General features: G+C 31.7%; 1 protein-coding gene across 4 annotated transcripts in view; it reads right to left on the reverse strand.

Moving 5' to 3' along the window:
- The window catches only part of SLC25A13 (solute carrier family 25 member 13), a 161018-nt gene that overhangs the window by 108939 nt on the left and 36685 nt on the right, over positions 1-15394 (reverse strand). For all 4 annotated transcript variants that reach the window (XM_026706298.2, XM_087915821.1, XM_087915822.1 and 1 more), the window contains 2 exons: positions 11348-11401; positions 4388-4530 (listed from right to left, as the gene is read on the reverse strand). In XM_026706298.2, the coding sequence (XP_026562083.2) occupies positions 4388-4530; positions 11348-11401 (197 nt within the window). The remainder of the gene's footprint in view (positions 1-4387; positions 4531-11347; positions 11402-15394) is intronic.

Consider the following 15394-nt stretch of genomic DNA (forward strand, 5'->3'; position numbering starts at 1 on the left):
AATAAAGTCATGATTTCATGGCTAGTCAGAAAAGACCATGCCATGTTCAATCATTTTAATCTTTATGTTTCGGGTTTCTTAAAATTTGTCACTTAAATGAGCCTCAGTGGCACAGTGGTTAGAGTGCAGTGCTATAGGCTACTTCTGCTGGTTGTCGGCTGCCTGCAATTTGACAGTTCCAATCCCACCAGGCGGTTGACTCAGACTTCCATCCTTCCAAGGTTGGTAAAATGAGGACCCAAAATTGTTGGGGGCAATATGCTGACTCTGTAAATCACTTAGAGAGGGCTGTAAAGCACTATGAAGCCTTATATAAGTACAAGTGCTATTGCTATAATGATTGTAGCTTATAGAGGCCAGAGGTTTTTATAGTGCTGCTAAACTTATTGCATAGGTTTTTTTTAATTTGGACCTCCAAATTGCTTACAATCGCCTCAAGGAATCCTGAGCTATCATTTTAGAATTCTTTTCTTAATCTTATAACACTCTCCTTACCATGTTAATGCAGTTATTATGATTTATAATATGGCTTCTTATGAACTAGAACTTCATCAATTGACAGAAGAGTTCTGTTGAAATAGAGTTTAATTCATCAATACCACATCCCAACAAAACATGTTTTCAAAGAACACTACACAATCCTTTATTGCTTGCTACACATTCATTTCACATAAATTGCTGTGGTAGAGATCAAAATGTATTAATTTATATACTATCTTTAAAATAAAATGATTAGCAATTTTAACAGAAAAACAAAGAAAGTCTTTATCAGCAAAATTCAATCCAGACTACTACAAGAGAAACATGAATATCTGTGTGCCAGCTGAATTCAAATTAACCCAATTTTTACATGTTAATTAAACCAGCTATTTTCTTCTTATTGTATTTTTGCTCCTTAAATAGACTGGCCTGCAAGTGATTCCCAACAGATCTACTCCAGCAACAATGACGTACTCATTTACTTCTATTATGACCACACAATACAGTAACTGAGTAGTAATTTTTCACAGTCAATTACACATGTGGTTCCTAATGGTTAAAGATGCTGAAATAATGCATGTTACACAGCCATATGCTCTGAGCTCTATACTGCATAAGGGCAGTTGCCTAGGTAACAAGCTTTCTCTGTGGCTTAGCACAACCTTCATTGAATATCATTAGGTTTCATTAAACAGCACATATTAACATGAACCTTAATATACTACTTAAGAATAATTTTGTCGACATAAGCTACAGCTTACCTAACTTAAAAGCCCGACTGAGAAAATCCTAATGACCTGTATTTTAATGATGCAAAGCTAAAAAAGAAATGGGCAAATTATAAACCAAGCATAACATTTCCTGTAAGTCAGATGCTTTATTTCTCTTAGGAAAAGGGGGAAAAAATTGGTCAAAAGACCCTAAAATTGCAAAGACAAATTAAATAGAAAGAAAAGCTAACTACAACAACCATTTGACACCCAGCTGGGTGAGGATACTATTTTTTTGGGAAGAGATACCAACTGACTAATATAGATGAATTAATTACTGTTATCCATTCCAAAGGTTTGTTGGCCACATCAATACACTAATTTTCAGGATATAACTATCCCTACCTTTTTCACTATCACTATTGAGGAAATTCTGCTTTGTTTTAGAGTATCTTTTAGTTACATATCGGAAGTAGAAATGACATATTTTTTCCCAGAAAAGTGGGATTTACAAGTCTGGAAAATACTATTTCCCCAGTTTTAGAACAGAAATTTCAAATATGGATTTTCATCATGAGACATCTGGATCCCAGGAGAGATGGAAGGACTACTAACAAGAGTAAACATTACAGCTTTTCATGCCAAAAGTAAAAAGAGAAGGTGCTACTACAAACTATGGCATAAAGTGTAAACAGATTGTGACTAGCTGGGTAACAGTGGAAAGGAGAAAGTATGAAAAGATTGTCCAACTGCCTACCTATGGTGTAAAGATATTCCTATGATTGCACTGTTTTGAGAGCACTAACTTTCATAGGCAAAACCTTAATCAGTTTTACCAAAAGAGAACATCGTTCAGAACTACTGTGCTTGGATCTGGAAATACTGCATTCTCCTAAGAATACGGACAGACAATCACAGAAATATGGAGGTGGAGAAAACCTAATTTGGTGAAGAAAGTTTCTTATACATCAATCATTCAACTATCTAAATTATTATTTAAGTACGATTGGCAGTACTATTCCTAATAATACTTGTAATGATCTACTCCTAGGTAACCTTGAGAATTTACATATTGTGATGACTCACAGAACATACAGAACACAAGAACCATTTCTAGACATTATATTTTCAAATCTATTGAAATTTTTGTCAATCCATGAAAGCTCTCATTTAGACTTCTTCAGGAAAAATCCAGACAATTAAACATTTTCAATCTGATTTATGTCAGTCTTCCCCATTCTGATACCTTGTGAATGAGTTGATACTCTAAATGTCAACTCATTAAAGTATGGAATGACCGGTTTATAACAATACAACAACAATGAACAGTATGGTTATTTAATCTCAGTGCATTTGGAAAGAAATTAGTTAGGAAAGACTAATATAAATGTATAGACAAGATATGAAGTGGCTACATTACAGCAAGCAAGGTGAATTTATAAATCATTACTCCTAACTTCAGCACCTGAAAAAAAAAAGCTATCAGATGCGCAAGTACACAGAAATTTGAAATAGCAGGATAGCATATCATACCATACTATGAGATATAATGGAATTTCTCAGTGCCAGTTTGTTATGTGTAAAATTGAAAACACCGGGGTGAAATCTCAAGCAGGTAGGTACATTTGTGGCAAATTATTCAAAGCCTGTCATTCTTATATCTGTCTCATCCTCAATCACATTTAAAAGTGAAAGTACATCTTCTACATGTCAACCCATCAGAAAGTCCCACTGATTACAGTGGGCTTACTTCTATATAACTAAGTATTTCAATGCTGTCTTAATTACTCAACTGCTGTTAACATATATAATGTACAACAGCAGCAACAAAAACAAGGCATTGATGTTTGAAAATTATTCTGTTACTTTCCTATGTATATGTATACACATACCCATTATTCTGCATGTCTTGCAATTTCTACTAATTATTCTCATCATTACATTAAAAAAAATCAAAAGCTAGAATGATTCAAGCTACAATCATTGTGTAATCTTAATAGCATAATGGGACACAGGCTAAGCTATGCTTATTATTTAATATTTCAATACTATATAAACAACTTCTGAAAAATGGTGAATTAGAGATAAACCAATAATAATGGGAAAAGCTGGCATTTCAAAACATTATTTTGAATTGTGTACACTTCCTAAAAATAAAGCCACATAGCATTTTGAGTTACTTGCTGGAATCTCAGCAATGATTGGCAGAAATTGTATATTTTATTGGACAGAATTTAATTATAGTAAATAAAATTCTTAGAAGAAAACAGTTGGATTTCTAAGAATACAATTGTAAGGAAACATTTCTTTACAGCTTATCAATGGGAGGTAAAAACAACTTTTCAAAGTCTCCTAACTCCTACCCTGGAAACAAACTTACCAAACCTTCAGTTAGCACAGAAACATTCAAGCAAATATATTCTTACCCTTTACAAAGCTGAATTACCCATGAAATATTAAAAAATTAGATGATTCTGCACACATGAAATTGTGTTAGCACTTTTCTATACTTTTGTCATATTTTTCCTGTCATTTACTAATTAGGAATATAAAAGGCTGAACAGTTAGTTTCACTTTTCCTCTTAGGAGGCGTACTTGACAATTTATTAAGCACAATATTGGCAAAGTTTAAATTCTGATTTCAGTTAAACTATCTTGTTAGTCAGGTTTTTATTAAGGTCACAAACCAAAATCACTGCACTGTAAATGCTATACAACATACTGCATTTATTTACGCTATAATATATTTGCCACAGTGATTTATGTACAAAGTTATAACAGTTGGTAGCCTTTACCCTTGACAGATGTCAAAAAAAGCAGGGTGAAACATGATTTGTATGGAAGACTAGCAGAACACTAAGGCAGTAGGTTGGACAGAAAAGCTAACAAGATCACATCGGCAAATTGTTTCTATCTAGTTTCCTCAAAAACAATTTGGCTACATTTATGCAGGTACTAGAAATTAAACGCAACCTGAGGATTGTTTAGATCTGCAAATCATTTTAAGGTATGTTCTCTTTTTTGTGCATATTATTCAGTGAAAAATCAATGTTTCTTAAAGGCTGATGATGGCACATTATTATTATTTTTTCATATATTGTACCTGTAAATGAAAAGCAAAATGTCTTTTATTTATTTGCTTAACATTCAAATACTAGTATCAAATAAGCAATTTAGATAAATAATGACATACATACCCATCTTTGGTCTGATCTACTACACCTCCCAACAGTTGGACTGTATGGGGATTGGGCACCCCATCTCCTATTAGCTTCAGGAATCGTGTGACAAAATCATTGGGAGACATGTAAAATTCACCATTTTTTTCAACACTTGCATACTGTTAAAATAAAAGAGGGAGAAATTTTTATTCTTAAATTATTAAGTAAGAATATATCTTACCTGATTATATGAGATGTAATAATTACAGGCAGATCACCATATATGAAACCAAAAAAAGAAATCGGACAGTTCAGCCATATATGTGTGTGTGTGTGTGTGTGTGTGTGTGTGTGTGCGTGTGTATGTGTGTGTGTGTTTTCTTAAGTTTTTGCGGGTACTTACATGTATGGCATTCAGCTTTGTTCGGGTATTTTCCCACGTCATTGTAGTTGTGCTTTTAAAGTTGTAGCAACGTTTCGGCAGAATCTCATGTGCCATCAGAAGCCTATAAAGTTGCTATAACTTTAAAAGCACAACTACAATGACGTGGGAAAATACCCAAACAAAGCTGAATGCCATACATACACACACACACACACATTTAAAAACACATTTTTTTCTTATTTAGTGCTAATTATAATTAGTAATGACAACCAAATTCACAATGTAAGGTAGAATATGCTTTTTAAATTGGAATAAAAATTTGTATTTGAAAAATCTTTGATTTGAAATAAAATCAGAATAAGAAAACATTTTCTCTTATTACTGCAAAGTGTTATATTATACTATAACTTCGTATAGTAGTTCAACATGAAGTTAATTCAAAAATCAATCAAAACCAAAAATCAAGGTAAATTGATTTAATTAATTCCTAGTATAATACTGTATGAATCATATCTGAAAGGCAAATATCTATCATATTCTTCTGACTAGAACTAAGAAAGTTTTTCTTTCCAGAAAAGAAGCTGGAAAAGAATCATTGGTTAATTAATTGTTTCTGACCATTCAAACCACTCTCCTTTCCTCCAAATAGATAAGTATCATCTTCCAGAAATCTCAACCATTCAATGCTGGATAGGATTTAAAAGAAAAGTTGGATAAAGACTGGGCCAAATCTTGCTTTAGAAGGCTGTCTGAAGCGAATATATTTTCGGAATCTTTCCTGCTGAAAAATCTTTTACTTAATAACATATGCCAGCAGAACAATTTGTGAAATAGTGAAATATTTTAACTCTCTCTCATACACACTTAAGAAAACATGTTTGTGCCCATTCAAATGCATGTGTACTTAACAGCCATATGTAAAACATTAGTGCTGCATGACTGTGACAACATTTTTCAGATTCTCTCTTCTTTTCACTCCAAATGTCCACCTCTTGGGAGTATAAATAGAAAAGAAAGAAAAGTGAAAGCTGAATTTTGAAGACTAAAATTACTCCTGAAAGGAAGAAAGCAAAGTGAACAACAGTAATAAAAATGCCCTCAATATGTTATTCTGGCCTAAACCCAAGAAATCATATATATTATACAAAAAGGGTGGAAGGGAGCACATAATATATTTGGCATTCATCCTCCTACTTGATTTACAGATTGTGATTTCAAAAAAGGAAAAATCCAAAGAGAAGAAAATAAAAACCCATATATACTTCTATGTTTTTAAGACAGCATGATTGTAGGTACAGATATGCTTTTATGCTTTGTATTAAGGGCATAATTGAAATAAGCCAAAGGACCAATGGATCAAAGATTAAGTGTTTCTAAAATATACTGGACTGTCAAATAAACATTTCAATACTTCATGATATACCAATAGTTCCTTCTCAAAGTGTTGAATATCTACTATAATTTATCAAATGGTTGGTTAGTTAATAAACTGCCCTGTTTCTTTACTCCCTAACTTTGTTAACTGAAAACTTATTTACGACTTTTAGACTTAGTTCTTCTTCCAACATAGCAGTTCGAAAGCATGTAAAAATGCAAGTAGAAAAATAGGGGCCATTTTGGTGGGAAGGTAACAGCGTTCTGTGAACCTTCAGTGTTTAGTCATGCCAGCCACATGACCACGGACACGTCTTCAGACAGCACTGGCTCTTCAGCTTTGTAACAGAGATGAGCACCACCCCCTAGAGCCAGAAACAACTAGCACGTGTCTGTGAGGGGAACCTTTACCTTTACCTTTTAGACTTTAGGTTATCAATTTTTGCTTGTCTGAAATTATATTGTATTTCCTTTAGAAGTGAAAAATAATTCTAATGTTCTAATGTTCTGGCTCTGGATGCACTGAAATCATTGGAAAGATCTTTAAAACAGATTGTCTAGGAACCATAGGAAAGGTTGCTATTTCAATCCCAGGATTCCAGTTTCACTACCATGTCCCAGTTCTCACCACATAACAAATCAAATTTCTGTGAAGCAAAAAGGAAACAAAGGATTCAATTTTAAAAAAGTCAACTGAGCCTGGGTACTTTTTTAGTAATGTTCTGGATCGTGTTTATCAGTTATTAGAACAGGTTGTCCATTCCTTATCATTGCTACGTATTTTTCCAAGTTGCAATTCAGCAAACAGTCTGATCAGAAAGAGGCTGATAAGATAAGGAAATCCATGAAAATGCTAAGTTTACACATGCATATTGCAATATTATGAACCTCTTGGATATAGTGAAAAGATATTAAAATGCAATTGTAAATAGACTACATAAAAATATTTGTCACTACATGTCAACTTGAAAATATCACAGCAAGCAAAACATTCTGAATAGAAAAGACATACTCCTAATTCAGGAAGTTTATGGGTTGGTTGGTTTTTTGACATGGCCTGATAATATTTACCAGAATTTTTCACAAAGCATTATCCATATCAAGTAACAAACTAGGTATCTACTATAATTCTAAGCAAAATTCAAAGAATCAGATATTGTTTTGTATTGCAAGTGCCATTGCCTATTACATCAAGCCAGAATTGTGTCTAACCATCTTTACTCATACATGCAATTGGGCTTCTCTCACAGATTTAAAAATGTAATTTTGGGCAGAATATACTGTAAGTCATATACAGGCAATTTTTTTCAGGCAATTGTTGGAGAAAGATAAAAACAAAACAGAAAAATACAAAACCTGAACATCTAACAACAGTGCATTTTTATAATTAAGACAAATTCTCTTTTGTTACTATGTTTTAAAAGTAATATTTTAGAAAAAAGTTATTAGAATTCCATATTTATAATTTACTGTTAGCTATTTATCTATCTAATGAAGTTGTAAGAAAACACATATTGTAAAAATAGCACACACAATTAAAACTAACTTAGAACATGACAGCAATATAAAACCACACGCTTGTTTATTAGGTGATACCTTGTCTACCGAAAGTGAACACTCAGTACTTTATAACCAGCACACAGATCAATCGATTCCAATGTACGTAGTCATTTATAGGAGAATCTTTCTAAACCTAAGGCTTGAAAACTTTTTAACAAGACAGTTAAGAAACAAATCAAATAAGTCAGCCATTCTGCACTTCTACATTTCATTTTTTTCCCAAGCTAGGCCCCCTGCTAAGACATTCAATAACAGAAAGCAGCACAAGGTTTCGGTGTCCCTCTGCTTCTACCCACTGTGATTTATTCTTGTGTATTTGAAATCCAATCACGTACCCCCACACTACATATAGAAAATGACCTTGAAAATGTCAGCTTGTTCATTTTGACTGAAGTCTAATCTCTTAGGTTATGGTAGGAGAGTTACAAGAAGTAGAGTTACTCTGCAAAATTATCATGACAAAAGAGGGAAGGTGGGAAAAACATCAGTTCTGTTAGTTTGGGAATAAAGACATTCAAAAAAGTGGTTCTGTAGTCAGGTATTTTTCTTCCACTTTGGTAATTATACCTACAGAGAATATGATATTGCATAATAAAGCCTAATGGTTTTTTTGGTAAGTTCCTTCAAAATTCACACTGGATAATCACATATTTTAAATACTCAGGCATTAACAAGTTGAAACCTATTTAAGCCTTTGAAGTACAACTGTGGAATACCTTTATTATTATTTTTTAATGTACAAGCTAAAGAATTCCAGATTAAAAAATATGCAACTAAGAAATTTCAAATTGATTGCTATGTGTTTAACTAACACATGAAATAATGCTTCAATTACAATATTTGTTATTTTGGTTTCTTTCTTTCTCTCTCTCCTTCTTTTTTCCCCTTCTTTCCTTCCTTCTTTCCTATTTTTATAACGTCTAATATATTTTATTTATGAATTAAACTTAAATATTAATTGTCAACATTCATTGTATTAAAGTTCTGAAATATCCCAATAAAATTACTGGGAGAATATTCTAGAAATAAAATTATTTTTCTTAGTTATTTACAAATAGTGGTTTCCTTTTTTAAAAAAGTCATGAATAAACAAACTATATGTTATCATGTACAACTTTTCATTTCCTGACTTGATTATCCCCAGTAGAATGAATAACTAAAAAACCCCATTCATTATTTATATACTATGTCACCTTAAAATCAGCAAAATACAACTTTTACAAGCTAGAATTGCAAGCCAGCTTTCATGCCTTTCAAATCTTTTTAGTGGTATTTAGAAGCATCAGGTCAATATTACTGCTTCAGATGGCCAGTTACAAATTATTACTAACTATTTTCATTAGTTACAATAATGGAATTCATGGAAAGGCCTCTCGGGATAATATACACATGTTTTATATAACCACTAGACAAGCCTATAAAATGGAGTAAATGCAGACTGAGATTGAGTTTTGTTTCCCCAAGCCTATATATACTGATAGCCATTATGTGTTTTCAGATGTAAGGCCAAATCATCTGAATGAGCCTAACACTGGCAATGAAAATGTGACAGTTTCAACTTTTTGCCAATTGTAGTTTATTAGGTTGAAATTTAGTTTTCTATAGCAATAGTAAATTCTCTATTAAAACAGAAAAGCCAGTTTCATAAAATCATTTTGATTCCACTAATCACAGTTAAGATTGTTCATATATTCAAGGACAAAACAAACTGCAATTAAAATGAACAAACCAGAAACATATGAGGTTGGCCGCAGGGCTGGAGAAATAGCGGCAGAGTCTTCTGAAGTCTGGGAAGCTACTGCCAAGTAGGAAGAACTATTTGCTGTTTTTCACAATATTCACAATATCTGTCCTGTGTTTTTATATTTTCAAGCTTCAATCACATTAATAGCTATTGGTCATCTGGGAAAAAAATCTGCTTGCAACCCTGAAAGTTTCTTGTTAGTGTTGCCACACAGCGCTAAATTGATTAATGAACTCATTTGAGATAATATATGTTTAATATACATCAAAACCACCCCATTGCTAAATACATGGATCACAAATCTGATACAGCTCGTGCAGCTTTCTTGGCAAGGGTTTTTGGAACTGAAAGAGCTGAGAGAGTATGACTGGCCCAGCTTGCTTCATGCTAAGATAGGACTAAAATCTATGGTGTCCTGGTTTCTAGAATATGTCTGATCACTACACCAGACTGGCTTTCTTATTTCTTTACTATATTTTTAATTAATCCCTTCAATTTCAAGGTAATGAAATCTTAAAAACATAAAGAATAATTATACAAAACCTTTAAAATGTATAATATATTAATCAGATAGCCCTTTAATTAAAAACCAGAAATATAATTTATCAATATAAGTTTCACTTAATAGTCAATATAATTTGCACTTAATAAAAAAATTAAAGAGCTAGTTGCTCAGATATATTTTTCCCAGGCCTTTTACGGGCAGAACCAGGACCTTAAATTGACTCCTAAATCAAATAGGAAATCCATAAAGTTGTCTAAAGTTGAGATTTGTCTTAGGTAGGCATTTTTCAAGGGATGTATCACATATATGTTATTATAGTAATCTTGAAATGAGATAATAAACCATAGACCTCTGTAGTCAGGTATGCCTTTCACAACATATATACACAAATCAATGTTCAATCGGTCACTCTTCCAATAAACTCATAAAACACTTCTAATTAATGCTGGAAATTAATGTTTAAATTATCAAACGATTAGCATCAATCTTTATCAAGATTAATTTATTCATATTTTTATCGCTGCATTTATTTCTTTACCAAAGAAAATGCAACAATAACAAGAAAGACAACAGCGTGCAAATAATTTAGATTTTAATTATTTTATGTTATAAGAATTATTTTACAAGAAAACTGAGAAAACCATAAGAAATAAACATGACAGGTTTTAAAGATTTAACTGCTCATGAAATATATGTTGCATGATAAAAAGAGTAAAGTGGATAGAAAGTTTTCCCCATCACTTTGGGTCATGCCATTTTCTTTCCAAATAGGAACATTCCTTCAAAATTTTATCAATTATTTTCAGAAATCATTTCAATTGCCTAACCTGAGGATACCAATGTAAAGCAAAGTACAATTCGCAGCATACACATTTTTGAATTCTGACTATTGAATAAAGATTAGCATTTACATATAGTAACACTGGAACTAATATTAAATACCATATTTGTGAATCAGATTTACCCTATTTTTAATTTTTTTCTGAATGAATAGGATTAACGTGTTAGCTTTTAGCTTTAGTCATTGCCACATATAATCCAAAGGTTTAGGCAAGATAGGTAATTAAATTAAAATATAATTCTATTGATTTTGTAAAGGAATCCTCCATGTCCTGAATAAGAAATACTGAATTATCAATTCCATTTGCAGAAGTGGGTTAGTGGAGTAGGGTGGAAAAATGTGATGAATTTTAATTTCAAAATTTTAATTTCAAAAAAATTTCTCTATATTTGTACAATAATCATCCAATAATGTATTTTATTTCTTGGAGAGCTGTTCCTTTTTTATAATGCTATTTAAGTATAGCATGGGAATAATACAATGAATGATTAATGGTTAGAACACTCCAAAAGTTGAATAATAAACTATGGAAAAAAGAAATGAAAAACTCAAGCTTTAAAGGATAAAAATATTTACTTTTAACGTACCTTCAAAAATATTGTTTTCAGCTCAGCTGGATCAGCTCTCTTGGTTAGAGCCACCTACAAGTAAATGCAATTGTATTAATATGCATGGTCTATGCAAAGGATGTCAAAGTGTCATAAAAACAAAAGACATTCAAACAAAAGAATACACAATGAAATATAAATGTTCTCAAATAAGTTAAGCAGTAGTTTATGTAAAAAATAAATGAGTGCTTAACAATTATTCAGTGACTTTGCTGGAAATATTCCACAAAACAATGTAACAAATCTTAAGTGTGTAGAAAAATAGGAAGATTTTGCCCGTATAGCAAACTCAATCATATTGCTGGATTTCATTTTTATAACCTGATTACTACAGTAAATCCAAGTTATATGCAATGGATACAGCAACATAACTGACTTAAAATATGAATTATTTATGCTGCAACTATATTTGCTTCATGATGCTGAAAGCTAGGTGGCAAAAAGCTAAGGTGAATCAGACTTTAGCACTTGGATAAAGATCATCCCAAAACTCCAACCTTATAAATTGGAATGGGGAACAAAATAAATAAATATATAATCTAAAATATGTGATGAAAAACATTTTCCTGTTGCTGCTTTAAAATGGCCATATCCATTTTATTTCATCATATTTGGTATCTTTTATCTGTATTTTATCTGTATTTATTTTATTTGTTGTAATTTATCTGTATTTTAAGTTTTTACTGATTTGTTGTAATTTCTTTGATTGTTGAGAATTGCCTGTTATATTATTATTGTTGTTAATTTTCAATTCAAGTCTAGGACTGGTCTAAACTTAACAGTTCAAGTCCTAACCAGGGACCTAAAGGTAGCATCTAAGTATATAGGCAGTTCCGAGAAGGGTGTTTTTTGGAAAATTCAGGATATTGAGGTCTAATAAATTCAGAATTTACATGTATCTAGGCAACCCTTTGGGTATTGCTATTATTATTATTATATTATACACAAAAATGACAGTATACACAGCAAACAAGATAACTATGCTGGGTTTCGTATCACAAATCACTAGTCAAACAGTTCCCAAGTGTTTAGGACTGCATGATGTATCAGCAGATTATGTGAGCAGATCCCAGTAAGGTAGCCTTCTGCAGCTGACCAATGGTGATATTATTGTTGTTGTTGTTGTTGTTGTTGCTGTTGTTATATTCCAAAATGTAGTCAGGAATCAAGCTTCACACTAGCACACTTTTAATATTTAGTTTATAAGAAATCTTCCATTAAAGAGCGAAATCAAAATGAAAGCGAACCAAACAAGTTCCCAGAATAACCATCAAAACTAAGCTGACAACAGTCAATTTGTTCAAAGCTAGAATGAAATGAATTTGATTATATATTCAGGCTAATTTATCATAATGAAAACTGAGAAGCTGATTTTGGCCAGTAGATGGGAGACCAACAGTAATGTTCTTTGACATTTCATAAAAAAATATGCTGTTATGCAATTGATATAAGATTTTAGCAAAGTGCATTTCAGTATCATCTGACTCCTGTTTGTTATGTTCTAATTCTAAATTATTGTTTTAAAATCTGAATAACAAAATCTAGTATTATTGCAGTTCCAACACTCATCATGTCTGATCTACAGCACATAAGACACAAACAGTCATAAAGATAGATAGCTCATATAGATCTATAACTGATAGATATGAATCAGATATGATAAGTATAAATAGGGAATTGTCAGCAAATCTCAATAAAAATTCTTAACTATTGAAGCAGAGTATGACCACTCTTCCAACTGTAGAAAGATAACACTGATTTAATTCATAATCTATTAATTTCTATTACAGTAAATATGTACAATGTATATTTAATATAACATTAGTTTGAATGAATATTGCCAATAAATAAATAAAAGATTTAGTCAAGTCTTTAATTTCTTTTTTTTTAACTTTAATGAGACTTGCATTTTCACCTATTCTTTTACTTTATATGTTTACATGAAATGATAAGGATTATGTTGACTCCACAATCAGTTTTATAAGCTTTGTCTCTACAAGGTACATCAAGTTTAAGTCCACATTTTTACATAAATAAAAAACAATGAGATCATTATTTGTTTATTCAAATAAACTCAGAGTAGTATGCAAAACTAGAAAATTCATAAAACACATAAAACACCAAATAAAGCAGACAGCCTAAACTGATATTATAAACAACAGAAATCAAACAAAACAGGGCCCCCCAAAGTATGATGATGCATTAATACAACAAATCTCAGGACCAAAACCAGGTTTAGGAGTTTTTCCACTATATTGGCAGAGAAGGCATAGTGCTTAGTTATTGCAAAGATGTTTTTCATTGTTAAAAATAAAATGTCCTAGGATATCCAGAAAATTTGGATCTTTTTATATGAAATTGATACTCTAGGCTTGTTTAGTTCATCCCATAACCTCAACTAGCATGATCAATAGCAAGAGATTATAGGAACTGTAAAATAAACTGTAAAATACAATGAGCCCAAAACTTGTCTGTTCCTGCTATTAGGTTTTCCTCTATGAATTTCTCTTCCAATGACCTCAATCATGACAAAATACATAAAAGTGGCAAACAGATAATCTAAATTCATTGACAATTAGTTGGCTAATAGCAATGTTCAATAGAACAAGTCATGCCAACATTCGTAATGAGGTGACTAATTGAGGAGAAACTACATTTTAATTAATCTTCAGAATAAGTTTATCGTTCAGATTTAAAATAACCATAAAATAAAATAGGTTTTTATTACAATAGTACTTTCTAAAACTTCCTTCATTTTTTACATCAAATTATTAGTCACTCAGAATAAAATTTATTTTTTATTTCACCATTTGCTGGTTCTGCTAGTCATCCAGTTCTTTAAAAGAAGATGTAAAATAAAGATTTAGGGTTCTGTGTGAAAAATTGGACAATTATTTGGAAAAACTAAATTATTCATTTATGTTCTAAATTAAGCCACGTATATATATATTACTTCAGATTTACAGTTATATTCTTTGTCAAAAGTATTGGAAACTTTTAACTTCTCCCATGAATGCATGAATATAATGCCAGTACATCTTAATGGGCTAATATTACAAAATGCTTTCAAGAGGTAATTACTTGAATCTAATTATTTTTAGAGTTATGTGGCACATGGCATTAGCTACCCAGCACTTTATATTCAAAAAGGTAAGAAGGTGCTTTTGAATGAAAGAATACAGAGCACTCATCTGATACTTCTTGAACCAACACATATTTTCCTAAAAGTGCATAGTAGCACTTCTATTCCACCTACACCAAGCATCTTTCTTCCTTCAAATTATTAATCCTGATTCAAAAATGAGTTTTAAAAGAGTAACATTTCACTATCATTAACAAATATTATCAAAAGATAATATTTTGCCACTTCAAATTCTCTTTTACTAAAATAAACATATATGTTGTCCTTCTGTAAATATGGTCTTCTATTGAAATAATAATAGTCAAGTCAGTTTAAAGGATAGATTTTGTAACTTTGCATATGCATGCATTATATGGATGAATACATCACCTCAGAAGAAACACAAGCAATGGCCCTTGTAAATAATCTTCTAAATCTTACATTATTCATTCACTTTAGCCTTTGCCTCTAATAAGAACTATGTGCCACACAATAAGAAACATATTGGCATTAAGAACAAAGCACATAGCTTTGATCACCTAACTGAATACTAGCTATTTGGGGATCAATGGTATTTGGCAGTTTATCCCTTCTAAAATTCACTAAAATGACCCAAGCAATTGTGGGATAGGTTGCTTGAAAATGTGTATTATCTAAGTGTACATGCTGTCCTAAGTGTCATAATCTTGTGCTAAGACAGTTATTTGCTCAAGAGCCCATTCAAAAGGCATTGTGCTCTCTGTGGCAGAAGAGATCTAAATTCAATGAATTCTGCAACAACTCTACAAAATAACCCTCACCACCACCACTACAAAAGATTTGTTACCTATCCTCTATCCCCATTTCATAAAAGGATGGTCATATACAGCTGCAAATCCAATATTCTGTTAAACATTCACAGTTTA

The sequence above is a fragment of the Pseudonaja textilis genome, chromosome Z (genome assembly GCF_049901715.1).
Source record: "Pseudonaja textilis isolate UNSWEBS1 chromosome Z, rPseTex1.2, whole genome shotgun sequence".
Taxonomy (NCBI): domain Eukaryota; kingdom Metazoa; phylum Chordata; class Lepidosauria; order Squamata; family Elapidae; genus Pseudonaja; species Pseudonaja textilis.